The sequence below is a fragment of the Saccopteryx leptura genome, chromosome 1 (assembly GCF_036850995.1).
Source record: "Saccopteryx leptura isolate mSacLep1 chromosome 1, mSacLep1_pri_phased_curated, whole genome shotgun sequence".
Classification (NCBI taxonomy): domain Eukaryota; kingdom Metazoa; phylum Chordata; class Mammalia; order Chiroptera; family Emballonuridae; genus Saccopteryx; species Saccopteryx leptura.
Genome location: NC_089503.1, coordinates 133,098,298 through 133,116,254, shown reverse-complemented (window position 1 = coordinate 133,116,254; position 17,957 = coordinate 133,098,298). Strand labels below are relative to the sequence as shown.

General features: G+C 53.4%; 1 protein-coding gene across 7 annotated transcripts in view; it reads right to left on the bottom strand.

The window, feature by feature from the left end:
- SLC12A7 (solute carrier family 12 member 7) overlaps positions 1 to 17,957 on the bottom strand; it is a 91,070-nt gene that overhangs the window by 48,065 nt on the left and 25,048 nt on the right. For 2 of the 7 annotated variants that reach the window (XM_066375021.1, XM_066375032.1), the window contains exon 1: positions 8,626 to 8,821. The exons of 2 other annotated variants lie outside the window; for them this stretch is intronic. In XM_066375021.1, the coding sequence (XP_066231118.1) occupies positions 8,626 to 8,749 (124 nt within the window). In that variant the 5' untranslated portion in view covers positions 8,750 to 8,821. Of the gene's footprint in view, positions 1 to 313; positions 333 to 7,874; positions 8,032 to 8,625; positions 8,822 to 17,957 lie in introns of those variants that run through there. 3 more of the 7 variants (XM_066374993.1, XM_066375083.1, XM_066375075.1) reach the window with 2 other exon arrangements.

The following is a 17,957-nucleotide window of genomic DNA, read 5'->3' as shown; positions in this document are numbered from 1 at the left end:
CGCAGCTCCCGTCCCCATCCACACAAAACAAAAAAGCACTTCCACTCCTCCCCCAACTGTTTTCTCAGAAAGAAACCACCCAAGGAAAGAAAAGAGGAAGCCAGCCAGGAACCCCAAGGAGGCACCAGGGCCTTGCTCAGGGTTCTGCTCAGGGCTCCAGCAGTGGGGCCCACGCAGACGCCCCCACCCCAGGCAAGACCCCAATACCAACAGTTCTCAGCCTTCCTGGCAAGGGACCCAGAGACACAGCCCCACGGCCCACGGCCCCGTGGGCCCTCACCAGCCAGAGACCACCTATACAGGGCCTGCTCACCAGCACTCCTGGCAGGAAGTTCCAGCACTCACACGGTGCTGGTAGCCATGGACGTTGAGCCGGGGCGCCTCACTTTTGGCTGGTCCTGCTGAAACTCCAGGGCTTATCTGCACGGAGCAGATCTCCACTCAAGAAAGGGAGTTCCCGCCCTGGCCAGATAGCTCAGTTGCTTGGAGCATTGTCCCAAGGCACAGAGGTTGCTGGTTCAATCCCCGGTCAGGGCACATACAGGAGCAGATCAATGTTCCTGTCTCTCTCTCTCTCTCACTCTCTCCTTTCCTCTAAAATCAATAAAAGAAACAGTAAAATAATAATAATAATAAGGGAGTTCCCCCCTTTCTCACAAAAGAAAGGTGCCCTCTGTGCACTGTTCTGCCTGCTGGACAGCACTGCCCCATCACCCCCAGAAGGGGGCCAGGTTTTCCTCAGGCCAGTCCCCAGCTGGTGCCCACAGCCAGTCACCTGCCAGGGTCTGGATGGCTCTCTGTCACATCTATTGCTGGTGCTGTCCATGCCACAGTTATCCTACCTTAGCCCCTGAGCTCAGGCATGCCCCACAGAGGTGGGCTTCCCCTCGAGGCTCCAGGCCAGCCTCACACGCAGAGCTGCTCGCAGGCGTCTGCACACGCTCCCCAGCACAGCCCTCGCTACAAAAGGACTACAGGAACCCTGCTGAACACACTGAAACAGAAAGCTCCTGGCCTTGCGAACAGTAGTTAAAACATAACACTGAATACCAACTTTGCCCTCCAGTCTCACAGCTGCAGAGGACAGCTCTTGTAAAATTCATGCCCACAGAGGTGATGACAGGAGACCCAGGCGGCTGGCAACATCAGCGACGGACCAGATACCAGAGGCTGCAGCCCCAAACCTGACCGCCGTCCCATCTGCTGTGCCCGCATCTGCTGTGTCCGCACCCGCTGTGCCCGGCTGTAACAGCGCACACTCCCTTTCTTTAACAGGACCCTTTCTCCTTTTTCCGTCCACTTCCTCCCTTAATCCTTGCGCCTTAGGACAACAGATTCTGGCCAGCATCAAACTGTCTTAAGAACAAAGCCTCAGGTCTGCTGACAAAGGAATTTCTGTCAAGCTAAAGATAACATCTTGACTTCAGGTGTGTTTCAGCCCCAGGCCCGTAAAAGCAGGAAAGTGGACCCACCCTATGGACCACACCCTCCTGAAAATAAGAGAGAACAATGTCAGGGCTGACAGCAGGACCTGACACAATGATCAACTACCCCCTACTCTGGCCCCAGCCAATCTGTAGAGCCTCACGACTCTAACTCCCTTCGTCACCGTGATTAATAATTTATTCCCATATAACCCACTCCCCAGAAGTCTTGGGGAGTCAGTCAGGCCTTCGAGTTCTAGCTTACCTGTAACTCCAGGCTTGGCAAAACTTCCTTAAAATAAGCCTTTACTTTTTTGACTGCAAACTCCTGTCTGCATCTTATTGGGCTTTTATGCAAGCAGGCAAATGGACCCCTTCAGTCTGGCAGTACAGCTATGAGACAGCACCCCTGTCCCACCCCCAGAACAGCAGCCCTGGGAGATGTCACGGTCCAATGTCACCCATCCCATAATTCAGGAGCCCAGTCCAGGGGGTCATCTGGTCAGGCCCCAGGACCATGACCACAAGTCCACTGGGCAGATGCCCTGACAGAGGCTCCCTCCACAGCCAGGTCCTCCAGATGGCAGGGAGGCAAGGATACCCCACCGTTCGCCTCTGGGTACCTCTGGTCAGCCAGAGGGCTGACCCAGCATGGACTGTAAGTAGCACATGAACATAAGCCAGCCATCTCCCAAGCTCCCATGTGGCCTCAGCCCTGACCAGCCCTGAGACCACAAGGTACCTTACCCTTGCAGCACCCTCTTCCCAATGACCTCACGAGAACTCCGTCCGAGACCCCAGCGGTACAGAACAAGCCAACCACACACCTCTACATAAAGGGCATCTGGCTCAACTATTTGAAGGAAACATCCTTGAAATTCAGTTGAGCTTGGGCCACTGAGAAAGTAATGGGACAGTGTGTCACATGGCTTCTGGTCCCCTCCCGGGTCCCAAGGCAAGGGTGAGAAAAGGGGGTTCCCACTGTCCAACAGCACACGAGACCCCAGGGATGCATAGGCCCCACCAGAGCACTAGGACCAGAAGGAAAGGACACAGGCTCACCGGCCCCACAGAGCGGGGGCACAGAGAGATGGGGTGCACGCACAGCACAGTGGTGCCTCCATACCCAAGTCCCGCTGGACTGCATGGTATACTCCTTCCCTGCAACAGTGACGAGAACCCTCCACGCTCTGCTAGAGGCTCCCAGAACTCAACACACTGGCTCTAAGCCTCCGTTTGCGGAATGCCCCTGGGCCAGGTCACTGCCCTTGGCTTCAGACCCTGACTCAGTGCCAGGCACTGCCATCCAGGGCCAGGGTCAACCGTGGGCCACAGCATTTCACTAATTGTGGGGGCTATACCCAAGGGCTGGGTTTCTAGAGGGCTGCATTTCAGGGCCCTCCATCCTGGGGGCCGTGTTTCGGGGAGCTGACTGCTTGTCCTTGTCACCAGTCTGACTCCAGATGGTCAGTTGTGTCCAGCACACAATACAGAAACCGCCACAGACCCAAGTGCCCATGTCACCGAAGGAGACCACTAAAACAGAGAGCCTATAAACATAATAAACATTTAATATATATTAAATTGACATGAGATACGTGGATCTGTAGAAAAACTCAGCACCAAACATATCTGTAAACTATCTTTAAAAATCTTAATTCTATGCTTTGTTTTGCTCTACACTCAATTATTAAAATAATATTTTAATATCCTCCATGTTAATATTCTAAATTGTTTAAATCGACACATTCTAAAATCCCAACTGATTTATAGCAGGCATATTGTTAATACTCTGACTAAACATAAACTTTTTAATTAATTTTGTTTGTTTACATAATAGTTTAAACTTAAATTTTTAATGTATTATATTTATTATATTAAGGTAGACATTTTAATCATCTGTACTAAAAACTTTATTTTATTAGCTTGCATAAAAAGCAATGGTGGTTATTTATACATTTTCATTACTTATGCTGCTAATTCAGCATATCAATTTTGAACATAATTAAACATTTCCATGGAACTCATCATATATATTTAAATGAGAATAAAATATTTTCCTTCTAAAATAAAAAAATAAAGTAAAACAGCCTGTCTATAGAGTCGGCTGCTTCCTGCTCACGGCCACAGCCCACCTCATGGACAGTGACAAGGGGCGGTAGGTGCGTAAGTCCAGCCTTCATGACTCCTGGTGGCAGGAACCCTCTGGACAGTCACACAGAAACAGAACAGGCCCCAAAGCTTGCAGTCTCCATGTGGACGGGACACCCCACTTCCTCGCCACTCTCCCTGCCAGGGCCACCATCCCCAGCCCCCAAGTCCTGCACAAGTGTCCCCTTATGAGAGGCTACCCTGACACCCAGACCCTCGTGGTGCCCCGTCTTCCCCACTGCATCACCAATCAGGTGCTGGATCCTACAGCCTCCATCCCCAGGACCCTTCCGTTCACTGATGCACCAAGGACCACGATGGACTGGCTGTGGCGGACACTCCATACCCTTCACAGGACCGATGGCAGCTGCCATATCCAGTGTCCAGTGGCCCCAGAGCTGCCTCGCCCTTTGGGGCTGCCAATGGAGGTGTCCCTCAAGCCCAACCCCACGGAGGCCACTGCCCTGAGCAGGAGCAGCTACCGCTGGTGCCCACAGCTCAGATGTCCACTCCAGCAAAGCATTGAGATCAGGTCTGAAGAGCTTTCCAGAAGAAAGGACTATAATACAGGGTTCATGCACTGTTCACAGGCATGCAAGCTAAGACCAGGGCGCAGATCACCACTGCCAGCACAGCCTGAGATGATGGCATCCCCAGCCAAGTGACTGACCAGGGTGTGCTGGGAGGGGTGGGAGGAAAGAACACGTGACTCAACGCGAGTGGCCAAGCCCCTCTCTATCCACCACCAGGTACAGTGACACCTACACATGCCCACGTGCACACACAGCCTCAGCAGGAGGACTTAACCACCTCCTCACTTGATTTCTAAGAAGGGCTGTCGCTTAAAGATGGTCTGGAACCCCCTGAGCACATGAAAGACACAGGAACACAGGCCACACTCCCAGCACTTGGAGCCTTGCTCCATTCGTTAAGGGTCCAACTACTTTCTGTTCCTTTGCCTTTACAAACAGAGTATCTTTGGCAGCCTCTACAGCCCACCCAGTATGAAAGCCCCCTAAAGAACACCCATAAGCGAGCTACCTATAGCAAGTCCTAAGGAGAAAGGCCGAACACAGGGTCATGGGGACAGGCTGATGGGACAACTATGCCGCCTGGCCTTCCTGTGTCAGTGTGACGTATCCCTTCCTTCCTGAAACCCAGTAACGGATGTTGCTCCGTGTCCTTGCTCAGCAGGACAAAACCTGAAGCCGCTGTCCCATCCTGCTTTTCTACTGCACTGCTCCCCGAGCTCCACACACCAAGCCCCTGGAGTTGTGCTCTCGCCATCTTGGTGGCAGCAGCCCTACACTCGATAGAAAACTCACTCAAAACCTGGGGTCATCGCCTCAGAGGTCCCATGACCCCTGAATTGGCCCAACCAATGATCTCCCAGAATGCTACGGGCTACCCACTGACCACTCCAAATGGCCAGCTTGCCACGCGCCACGACAGAGCAAAGGTGACGCTCCCCAGGGCTGCCTGGATCAGCATGTTGGTTTACTCAGGTCCTCTTCATAGCGAGTCCCAAAGAGAAAGGCCGAACACCAGGTCATGAGGAGGAGAGACCCCCCCTGGGTAACCAACAAGACCTGAGCCAGAGAGAGTGAACTCATAGAAAGAAATTGAAAAAAGCAGAACAGCAACCCAAGGAAGAGGAAGCAGAGTCATGGCCATGGGAAATTCCACGTGAACAGCCTCAGCTGGGGGCAGGAGACATGGGGTAAGTTTCAGGCTCCTTGCAACCTCTCAGGGCGGACCTTCCCCCAACTTAGCCACGGAAGCTTGGGGGTGGAACTTCCTTTGGGAGCCGGGGCCTGTGGCTGCACCTCATTAGGGGCCTGCTTGTCGGTCCACTATGTATGTGGTCCCACACAGGCTGCCCGTAGCCTCCAGGATTCACCCACCCCTGTAGAGAGGGTCACCCAGAGAGGGGTCAAGCTGGGCTCCCTGAAGTCGGTTAAAAACCCACCATACTCCTAGTCAGGAGAAAGTATCCTCCTCCTCACTGCCTCCTTTCTGGAAGGTATTTCCACTGAGAAGCAAAGTACTGAGAACACAGGAATACCTAAAAACCTGTCCTTTCCGCTTCCAGACCAGTTTCCATCACAGTGAAATGCAAAATATTGTATAAATATCACGCAAGGGACCAGGGTTTGGTGCCCATCCTCAGGGAGCAGACCAGCCCCCAGGAAAAATGAACCCCAGTCATACCAGAATACTAGGTCCCACCTTTGCTAGAAGGGAGTGGGGAGGTGGGAAGAGCCCTCAAATGGGTCTACAGCAGAAGCTAACACTGACCTTGGCCTTTGCTGCCCACGATGCACCCAGCCAATTTTCACTCACCAGGGGAGCATCTCCTCCAAGGGGGGCCTCCATGAAGCTGTGCTGGGGTGTAGGGCCACTGTCCTCCTGGTCTATAGCACCAGGCACAGGCCTGCCAGCCAGAAGAGCTGGGGTCAAGGCAGCAGGACTTATTCAAGGTCAACAATCAGCATCCACCATCCACCAGGCTGCCACTTGCCTGGATGCCCCAGGGGCTTCTCATGGCCAGTTGGGCCGAGTGTAACACAGCCAAGTCTCCCAGGGAGGCCCTAGCCTGGGCCACAGAGCAGGCCCAGGATGCTGCGGGATCCTTCCTGCTCTAAGTGTCACAGACCCACGAGGCCCTCGCACCTCCAGGCCAGATAAACCAGAGTCAGGTCTCATGAACCCCTGGGCTGTCGTGGAAATGAGAGGTGTGGGACCCCAGGGTAAGGGGTAAGGATAGTGCTTCCTATATCCATGACAGCTCGGACTTCCAGGTATAGAGTCTCCCCAAACTTGCTCCACCACCACCAGGAAAAGCCAGGTGCCTCCCTGGGAGGTTCAAGGGTCACCCAGAGTCAGGAAGAAACTTCAACAGTGCTAGCCACCCTGTGATGGGGCAGACATGGCCACTGGCCTGGGGCCATGCAGTGTAAACCCCCACAGCACTGACCCCAAATGTAGGCCTTTGGAAGTAGCTCCAGCCTGGCTATTCCCAGCCCCTACAGGACCTTCCCCCAAAAGCAGAGCACATGATGGATTCCCTAGGCTCTCTCCTCATCATGCTGGTAACACAGTGCCCTTCAGACAGCATCTCTAACCCCAGACTGTGGTCTGATAGCTTACGTTAAAACTCAAGAGCCCAGCCAGGGAGCCTGAAACACAAAAGCACTGCGACTGCTCAGCATGGACAACCATCTCTGATGTCTTCTGAAGAAACATGAAGGGCATAGAACACACAACGTCACCTTCCCAGGTCGGTTCTGTGCCAGCTCAGCCAAGTATCTGTTGTAAGTTCAGCTCAAACCGTAAAGCGTTTGTTAACAAGTGAGCACAAAGCCCACACTTGGTACTCCTAACTCTGAGATCACCCAGCAGATAAAACCTTTGTCCACCTCACAGCAGGAACTGAGGGGAATCAAGGTTTAGAAAGTGAAAGCATTGGAGGGGTGGGGGAGGTTGGGCGCTCAAGACCAGCTGGGCAAGACGCTCGCCCCTTGGCTCACAGGACCAGGACACCACATGAGAGCTACTGAGTGCAGAAGGGACAAGCAGGAAGATAATTATCCGAAGCTTCAAAACAAGCCACAATGTCTGGAGAAAAAGTGAACACGGTCCCAAGAAGGGACCAACAGGCAGAGAACCAGATACCCAGTAGCGCAGCTGAGGTCTCCTTTGGAAACAACAGCTGCTGGTGGCCTGATGAGTTCATCCTTGATGCTCAGAGCCAGAACCACAGGGCAGTGGTGAGGGAAAGGCTGAGCTTCCAGACTCTGCTCTCTTGTTCCACCTGGTCTCAAGCTCCTATGCCAGGAAGCTGCCAGGGAGCAATGTGACCAGTCCCACACCCAGCAGTGAAGCTGGGCAGCTGCCTCATCCTGAAGGAACGGACACCTGAGGCAGGGGACAGGATGCTAATGACCAGTGATACAACAGCACATCAGGACTAGCTTTCCAGCAGGCTCCTAATGGAGTCCCCAGGAGGAGGGCCTGGCCTTTCCTGCCAGGGCAGTGAGCACTTAGCACCTGCGGCCTCCACTGACCTCACCCTCTTTACCTAAGTGTCTAGAGCTGGGAGCCTTCTCCCAAGGCTGCTGGGGGGGTCACAGGCAAAGGCCCCATCTGTGGGTGCTAGACTAGATCCTCTCATTTCCCCCAGTTTCTAGAGGGGAGCTGAAAGTAGACATGAAGCTGCTCACTGGGGGAATTCACCCTCCCCTACAGGAACCCTGGCTTGGGGGGGCCCCCACAAGAGAAAGTGAAAGTGCTCCAGACCTGGGACTCCAGAACAAAGAGGGCCAGCGAAACCCTCAGCCTGAGCACAACTGGGGGGCTCCCCCAGCCACACCAGGAACCTGCTGTCCCTCCTGCTGATGATACACGGACTAAGCACACAGAACTGGGACCTCATAAGTCTTATCCTACTGGTGGCCCTTAGCCCCGCCGCGTGGGGACCAGAGGCCTGAGGAAGCAGGAAGGCGCTACTGCGGGTGAACCACCCACTGCGGCTCCCGAACCCCACCTGACCCCACCCCACCCCATCCGGCACAGCCAGGCTGGCACAGCCAGACCAGGGGTTCTCACGAGAGGCCCCTCCCCCGCTTCTATGGTTACTCCGGGGCGTCTCCCACCTCCCACACTTCTCCACTGCCCCACCCCGAGTGCGAGAAAGAAGGTGCTTCCTGGGCCCCGGGTTGGAGGGAGAGTTAGGGGGGAGTAGCAGAGGGGAACCCACAGCCCTGGAAGCGCTGGGCACGGCAGGAATCCTTCACCCTGCGCCCCCCAGAGGCTAAGCTTGGTGGGGGGCTCTGCAGGCAGGAGGGGGGCGGGACGGGGTGGGGGTGAAGGTGAGGGAACCTCAGGAGTAGTCAGAGTGAAAGAACTGTTGGGGGCCCTAGAAAAGGGGAGGCAAGGGTGAAACGCAGTCCCACATCCCTTCCTCCAGTCCCCTCCAGTCCCGGACCGCCTCCACCCCGGCGCAGCCCGGCTCCGCCTTTGTCCGGTGGACAGGTGCGGCCGCGCTCACCCGGCCTCGAGCAGTCGGGTTCGTGGTCCTCGGGGGCGCCCGGCACCTCGGTCTGCTCTGCCGCCTCTTCCTGGTCATCGTCCCCCCGCGCTTCCACGGGCACCACAGTAAAGTTGGTGGGCATGGTGCTTCGGCACTGCGCGCTCAAGGCCACACCGCGCGCTCCAGCCGCTCCGCTCCGCCTGCTCCCGCCGACGCGCCGCGGGACTTGGGCGCAGGGGCGGGGTCCGCGCGGACCGCCCCCGACCCGCCCCCCGGCCCAGTCCACGCCCCGCCCCGGACAACCACGTGACCTCACCTGCGGTCTCCAAAGCCCCGGGAAAAGTTTGCGAGGGGCGGATCGGGGTGCCATCATCCAAGCTCCCTCTCACAGCCTTTGTCCTAGACTGCGGGTCTCCCCGGCTGGTGACTCCGTCCCTGCACTCCCTCCTTGCCTGCCCTCAGCGGAGCTGGCCCCTGCCCGCACTGTCCCCGCCCCCCCAGCAGGCCCCTGCCCACTGACCCCAACAGCCCGCAGAGCCGTTCCAGTACACAGTCGGGTTCCCTCGCGAAACAGAAGTGCCCACACATCAGACTGAGCTGGAATCTGGTCTCCCCTCCCCCTCCTTTCCTGGCTGGAGCTCACCCAGCGCGTGGGAAGGGGTTTCTCTCAGAAATGAGCCACGGTTGACAGAGGGGCTGTTCGGGGGACTTGGTCCACAAGGGACTTAATCTTGTACACAAAAGTCACTAAGGCTCTGCGACAGGACCCCTGGCTCATCCCTGCATGCTCAGGGGAGCCCGCCCTTCCCCTCCCCTCCGCCACAGGGAAGGGAAGCCTGCAAAGGAGTGCTGGTAAGGCGTGGCCAGGAAGACGCTGCAGGCACTGTCCTGATGGCCTTGTATCTTACAGCTGCCGGTCACTTTCTTAACCAATGAGGACACACAGAAATAGGACAACAACCCAATGACCATTGAAGAAAAGTTAGTCCTGAAAGTTATGGAATCTAGATGCAATGAGTCACCCCAAACACTTTTACACCCATAACGAAGAAATACAGGTGGTAAAGACAAAGGCAGTCACAACATATTGAAACAGAATGATCAGAATGGTCTGATCCTGTTTGGAAAGTGTGTGTATGTTTCTGCAGGCCCAGCAGACAGTGGAGGCCAGGTTATCCCTGGGCTGTGGAGGCTCTGCTTTCCCCCTGCATTGTATTTCCGTAATAACCAAACAACATAAAACCAAATTCAGAAAAGCCATTTCTAATAAGAGACAGGAGAGATAAGGATGGCCCAGGTTTCCAGGTTTCTGTCTCAGGCTCCTGGCAGAAGCTGGAGGCCTGAAGTCACCTAGGTGTGTGCACTCAGGAGGCCTGGCACCCACCCTGGAGAAGGAACCTCTTCCCTGTACCCCCCCCCCACACACACACACACACATACACACACAGAAAGAGGAAAAGATCCCCACCTGCTATTGCACCCTCTACAGGGAGAAAGCAGGGGAGGGGAAGGGGAGAAAGGAAGGGGTAAGAGGGTAGCCCATTACCTGAAGCTAGTTATTATTTTTAGAACAGTAAGTGTACCAAGGTCTTCCTGGCAGCATGGGGGGGTGTGAGGGCCACAGGGACATAAGCCTAAAGTAGAGGGAGTATTTCTAGAGCCTTTTGTTTGTTTGTTTTAGCAGAGAGAGAGACAGACAGACAGACAAGAAGGGAGAGATGAGAAGCATCAACTTGTTGTGGCACTTTAGTTGTTCATTGACTGCTTTCTCATATGTGCCTTGAGGGAGGGCTCCAGCTGAGCCAGTGACCCCTTGCTCAAGCCAGCAGCTTTGGGCTCAAGCCAGTGACCTTGGGCTTCAAGCCAGCAACCTCTGGGCTCAAGCCAGTGACCTCTGGGCTCAAGCCAGCGACCTTTGAGCTCAAGCCAGCAACCATGGGGTTATGTCTATGATTCCATGCTCAAGAAGCGACTCCATGCTCAAGCTGGTGAGCCTGTGCTCAAGGCGATGAGCCCACGCTCAAGCCAGTAACCTCGGAGTTTTGAACCTGGGTCCTCAGCATCCCAGGTCAATGCTCCATCCACTGTGCCACTGCCTGGTCAGTGGGTGAGAAGAATTATCATAGAGGTCTGTACAGGACCAGGGTGCTCTCCTAAGACCCCAGGTCTGTCCCACCTGCAGTGGCTGAGAAAAGGGGTTGTTGCAGTCAGGGACAGCAGCTGTCCCCTGTGCTGCCCCAGTAGGCAGAAGGGGTTCCAAAAGTGGGTCTCTCCATGGTTGGCACCATCCCTATAACCCGGCCTCTGTGCCCGTCCTGCTACTCAGAAGCCTTGTGTTGGCCCTGAGGACACATCTTCCTCACTGAGTTGGAGCAGGGTGGGGCAGGCTGCCTGCCCTGAGGACCTAACTGGTTCTGGGATTCAGCAAAATAATGTCCTAGATCCTGAAATACGTCATTGTCACTTGAGAATACACGAACAAAAACCACAGACTGGCCAAGTGAAAGGAACTAAGGAGACCCACGGGATGGGAAGAGGGGAAGTTGGGAAGGCAGTGTGGAGCTACCAGCACACGAGGGTCCTCACACTGTTCGTCTATTTTCTGTCGATTTGAAAGTTTTCAAAATAAAATCATTTCAGAAGTCTAGGTGAAACCTTCTTGCTTTAAAGTGACAACTGGCTAAATTGAAAACACCAGTGGTCACAACCTTCAGTGCTCCTAGTGAGTTATCCTGATGTCCTGCTGCCAGCTGGCCTTGCTCTACTCTCTGTCCCCAGCTCAGGACATCCCAGTATCTGGTGGCTGAATGTCTCAAGTTGCCCACACCGCCCTTCACCTCCAGGAGTGGCATACAGGGAGGTACAGGGAAAAGCTCCTTCAAGACAGGAAGGTAGGGTCCCAACCAAAAGAGCTCTTGAAGACCCCATGGGGCTTTATTTTATACGAGAAAAGTAAGGAGTGTTACAAGAACACAGAAGTTAGGACTCCAGGGGTTTTAGATCCTTTAATGGGCAGAGATCCAGTCTTAGGTCACACTCCTCTGGGATGCCCTCAGTGGCTGGCTGTGGATCTCCATCCTCTCATTTTCTGAGACTCCGAGGCTTGGGGACATTGGTAGCACGTGCATGGATTGCCATCCCTCCGGCTGTTACTCCTCTGATGCTGTGGAGCTCCTGCACACACATGCTATGAATGCTTAAAATTACAGGGCAAACTAAGGCTTAAAGGGGGCCTGGTGCAGAGATGGCAGCGGCCCAAACACTATTTTGCCCTCCAGCCCTTGTTCTGGTTCCACAAGTAACTTCTTTTCAAGTAAGGCTTGGGTAAATGTTTGCTATTAGCTTCTAAAAAGCTGTGCCAGAATCCAGGCTTTTGAGTTGAAGCCTAGGACTGATGCATGGTCCTTGGAGTTGGCACAGTCCCCACTAGTGTACAGGAAGAGGAGGAAGAGAGAGAAGACCAAACCCAGCCCAATTCTCAAGTTCTCGGCAACAGCAATGCATCCTGAACCAACCGTAGTAATGCCCTGGACATGTTCGAGGAAGTCACTGTGAGCCCAGACAGCTGGCTCTGAAAAACTCAAATGTGAGGCCAAATCCAGCTATTCTTGGGCAAGAAAGGTCTCGGGGGTCATCCCACTAGGGAACCATGCTGAGTCCATGAAGAAGAAAATCCCTGGCCCAGGGTTCATCCAGAAATGTCTTGGTCAGATCTACCCCTGTAGTCTTGAAAATGGAGAAAACCCAAGAACTGCCCTCATAATAAATGAAACTAACCCCTGAGGACATTGCAGTTTGGGGGGCTTTTCTCCAGGGAGGGAAGGAAGTGGATTAGCCTTGCCTGGTTGACTAAAAAGGCAGAGTTGGTGGGTCTGGCTCAGCCCCTATTTGGGGCCCTCAGGATCTGCAGGGCAGAGAGAGGAGGATCCAGCACCCTCACCTATAGACAGAAAGCCTGACCTCCCTGGCAGCCCACAGCCTCAGGGCATCACAAGCACCCACTGTTTTAATTTAAAAGAAAGTAAGTTGCCTGCACAGCTGTCAGTGATAAGCACACCAGACATTCTCCCCAGCTGGAATGTTCCAAGGGCTAAGAGAGGGAGGAGTGTAGCAGCATTCTGTAATTGGTCCTGAAAGGAGGGTCTGCCTCATTTCTGCGAAAGCAAAGTCTAATCAGTGAAAATTCAGTCTATGAAATACCGATCGTTCTTCTTGACATGAGACAACACATGTAGTAGTTAAAGGCATTTTGTGGAAGCTCTAAGAATGCATTCCCCAATCAGTATGCCATTTTATGTTTCACCAGTGGAGACTAGAGACCCACCATTGCAATATTATTAGCAGTGTTTGTTTTTGTTTTTTTCTTAAGATTTTATTTTTTTCATTTTAGAGAGGAGAGAGAAAGAGAATAAAGGGAGAAGGTGGGGAGGAACAGGAAGCATCAACTCCCATATGTGCCTTGACTAGGCAAGCCCAGGGTTTTGAACCAGTGACCTCAGCATTCCAGGTCAACACTTTATCCACTGCGTCACCACAGGCCAGGCCCGGCAGCGTTTTTAAAGCCTCCAACGAGGAACCTGAGGGCAAAGGCTAGATCCACAAGTGCTGCTGCCTTCTTCCCAAACTCCCTCTTGTTGGGGGGGGGGGGGCTCACAGAGCATGGATGCCCAGGGCCCTTAACCCATCAACCAGCATGGCACAGGTGGGGGACCCTGCTGCCTCCCCCAACCCTCACTGTACCCTCAAGGGCCCCAAAGGGTCGTTGGCTCCGAGGAAAGGCTGGGAGCAAGCACACATCTCTGCCCTAGCTGCAGCACGACCCTCTGTCCATTCCTATCTCGGTCCAGGTACCACACTGTCATCTCACCCACAGCAAATGTCCCCAGGCCAGGTGGGCCAGTGACCTGGCCTCAGCCCCTCCTGAAGGTACAGGGTCCCAGGGCAGGTGACAAGAATAAGCAGTAACTGTCAGGGTAATGAGGCTTCCTGGATTGAACCTGGCCCACGCTGCCCTCCCTCTGCCATCTCTGTGCCAGCCCCTCTCCCCCAGGCTCTCACCCACGCACCCAAGCCCAGGACCGAGATGGCATGGCAGGGGTCTCTCTGGAAGGCTGTGTTTCAGGGTGCAGGTCAGGAACACACCTCATTCCTCTGGACTTTCCCCAGGGTTCCAGGAAATGGGCCAGCCCTGGGCTGTCCTGTGCCAGTGGTGGGGACAGGAGCATCCAGCTTTGAGCTTTGGTACCTTTCAGGCCCAACTGTTCCCCTCCGCTGCTCCATCTCTCTCCAAAATCCAGTCACACTGGCTGAACACACATTCACACTGTTCCCCTGTCATTCAGTCCTTCTGAGGTCATCAGATGTGACTTTCTCAGACTCCACTGTACGTTACTGGTGTCAACTTGGACCTTTCTGCTGCTGGGGTACTGGCTGAGTCACCTGTTTCACCCCCCAGAATGTCACGGATCTCTCCTGGGGCTGAGGTGAGCCTGGCCCACCTGGCAGGCTCACAGGACACCTGTGAGGCCACCCCCTGGGCTGGGCCTGGACATGAGGCAAAGTCTTTGGGGACACCCCAACCTTGCGGAAGCACTGCCTATTGTAGGAGGCTGCAGAACATGGACTTACACCACAAACAATGGCTGCTGAATTTCCTTCGTGGCCTGAAACGCATTTTTCATGAAAGAGAAACTGACAAAATGGTCATCCTTGAGGTCAGATATTTCTGTTCCTCAAAAGATGCCGTAAAGAGAGCAGGCCCCCATGTGCCTGTCATCCATGCACCCAACCCGGGCCTGCACCTGGAGTCCATAAAGACAGCCTACAGAACGAAAAGCCAAAGCCTAGGAAAAAAGGTGAAGATGTGAACAGATGCTCCACAGAAGAAAGGAACCAGCAGCCGTGTGAGGTGGACACAGAACCACACGAACCACACCAAAAGCAGGGAGCAATGGGCCCCCTACACCCTGGGCCATCCCCTACACAGCTGGGTGTGTAAAATGTGCAACCACCTTGGCAACTGTTTTGGCAGTAACCTGGGAAATTACACACCCATCTCTTTCAGGACCCAGCAATTCCAGTTTTACTCCCAACAAAAAATATACAGGCAGCGAAGATGCACACACAAGGACAGCCGCAGACAGGCACAAAGATGGTCACAGCAGCTTCTTCATGTCAGTTGGGCTAAGAACAGCTCACATACCCATCAACACTGCTGGGCAGACAGATGGATGTGTATGTCCAGTGGAATTGCTCATGACGGTAAGAGGGACGAGCAGTGGCCGTACACTCCATCTCACAGTCCTGTGGAGGGGGCTGTGTGAGCCTGTCTACCTCAAGCTCAGGGCAGGCAGAAAGCACGGTGGCTCCGTGGCAGCAGGAGGGCAAATCTGGGGCATGACGGGCCCTGCTTTGACCTGAATGGGGGTTGCATGACACAGGACTCACCAGGTATAGACTCCTGTGCTCCATTGGTGGCCGGCCACTCCTCACAAGATAAAGAAGTGGTGAGGAGTCTCTGAGACGTCACAGCATGTTATGAAAGGGAAGCAGTGCCTGCGCCTAACCCTCCACGTGTGTGCGCCTCCACTGGTCCCTGAATTGCCACCCGAATCTCTCATTTTCCTGACAGCAGGAGACCTGGGTCTGTTTCTTTCACATCCTTCTGTCAACAAGGAAAAGACAAGCCAGCAAATATTTGTTAAATCACAAAGCCATCTAGGCAGAAAAGAACTCTATCAGGCCTGCAGTTCCCAACAAAGGCACCTGGGGCAGAGGCCTGCAGTGTGCACGTGGAATCCCACTGTCACTCCCAGACACGGTCTGTTCAACCCAGGGTACTGGCCCTGTCAGGGGCCTGTGCGGGGGGTTGCAGAGGAGCCAGAGCATCTCCATGTTCTCTCCGGTAGTTCACAGTCTCACTGGGCAGCGTGGTGCCAATGTCCAAGGCCCTGTGTGCTGATCTCCCCATCCCGGGAGAGATGAATCATCCCCAAGGCCTCTCGGGAGCACTGTCACTAATAGTCAGCATGGCAGGCACTACTTTGAGTCTTTATGTGCAGAACCGCAACCACCTTAGCACAATAACGATGCCCACCTGTGAGCCCAAACAGGCTAAATAACTTCCCAGACATCACACAGCCAGCAAGTGGGGGGGGGGCTGAATCTAGGACAGACACTCTAAGAGCTGGGTGTCTCCAGACCCTGGGAGGCTGAGTGGAGGGGCCAGGACAGAACTGTGCCTTTCTTGAGAGGCGAGCCCATTGCCTGTCCAAACCTCACCCAAGACCCGCGGGGTAAGCTCTGGATGAACATCCGTGGGCTGTCCTTAGGAGCTGGTGCAGGCTTTCCTACGAGAGCCTCCCCCAGCTGTCCTGTCATCCTGTGGCCAGCCGGCAGTGGTGTTCCCGCCAAGTGTCAAAATCTCGACCCATGTGGTCAGTGGGGATGCAAGCACCTCCTGGGGAGGTGGTGTCTTGGCCATCCCCTGCCATGCCACCGCTGTGTGTGGGGCATGGCCCTGGGGTCACTGCTGCTGCAGGGCTTGGTGCCATCTAGCCCTCTTGCCTTCCTCAACGCCAACCTTAGAAATCTATCAAAACTGTTTATTAGTTTTGACTTTTCTTTCCCTCTTAAAAAAATTAATTTTGTTTGTGGTAAAATATACATGACATTGAATTAGCCTTATAACCATGTTTCAGTGTACAACCCGGTGCATGAAGTACACTCACTTGTACAGTAATTAAACAAGGAGGTCATCTCATGCAGGCAAAATGGAACCTCAGCCAGACGCAGGACCCTGGATCCGAGGAAACGGAACCTCAGAGCAGCCATCACAGGCTCCAGAGAGGATTTCCCAACTGCTTCAGCGGAGGCCAACCAACAAGTTTCCTTCTTTGCCCCCACATCTTTGTAAAACCTTCTCCTTCTCGCTCCTGTTGGAAGAGCACTCCCAACCACTCCCACCTCATTGGAATGGGTATTTGCTCAGATAGGTTCCTTGTTTTTCTGTTTGTTTGTTTGTTTGTTTGTTTTAGAGAGAGTTAGGGAGAGAGAGAGACAGGGACATGATGAAGCTGCTCCTATATGTGCCCTGACTGGAGAATCCAAATGGCAACCTCCACAATCCAGGACAATGCTCCAACCACCCAATGGATTATCCAGCCAGCACTTCAGATAGACTCTTAAAAAATTTAATGTGCCTTTTAGCATGTCTTGTGCAACCATCAACACTTCCATCTCTAGAACTCTTCATCTTGCAAAACTGGAACCTTGTCCCCATTAAACAGTAGCTTCTCATTCCCCAGCCCCTGGCAAACATCATTCTACTTTCTGTCTCTATGAATGTGACTCCTGTAGAGACCTCAAGCAAGTGGAATTCTACAGTGTCTGTCCTTTGTGACTGGTTTCTTTCACTCAGCCTAACGTTCTCAAGGTTCACGTGTGTTGTAACCTGTGTCAGAATTTCCTTCCATTTTAAGACTAATATTCCACTGCATGGAGAAACCACATTTTGTTTATCCATTCATTCACCAAAGGACAACTGAGTTACTTCCACCTTTTGTTGTGAATGTTTGCTTTACTAAATGATTTTCCCCTGTATAGAGTGATGAGGAACAATTTGTCACCATTTTTGTAAAGAATCACACACACGTGCAAACAGGTACACACACACACGCATGCGCTCATACACAGGCATGCTTCTCTTGGAGGGAACAGAGGACATCTCAGTGGGGACTAGGAGTGGGCAGAGGGAAAGGAGACAAAGTTTCTGTTGTACGCTTCTCTGTACCTTTTACATTTCATAGCTGGTGCCAGCGTTACTGAGACAAAAATACTTTACAATCATTTAAATTAAGCAGCTGCTGAGCCTGGAGATAAGCAGGTCACATTCTGGTGCCCAGGGCAGTGATTTCTATCCTATTATTACCCACAGCCCAGATAAGGTGACCAACGGCCTGTCCCAAGGTCACACTAATGTATCCTGACAAAACAGGACGTGCCCATGACAGGCTTGGGGCTGAGCTTAGCCGTGAGCTGAGCCCCCCGCGCGAGTGCCTGAGGGACACACATATGTTTGTTAGCCATGGCCTGGAATCGTGCGGAGGCTACAGGGTCACAGACTCCGCTGTAGTCGATTGTGCCAAACATTTTCCAAACTGGCTGAGCCATCACTTCAAGTTTTAAACTTGAGACTCTGCTTGGTCAAATGAACCAAAAGCCACCTCTTTTTCTTGACTCTCTTTTATCCTATTAAGACGAGAGAGAAAGGAAAGTTTGATTAACAGCTTCTGAGTTAGATAACTACCTCTTCCTTTAATTACCTCATTCAAACCTTACATATTTGGCTT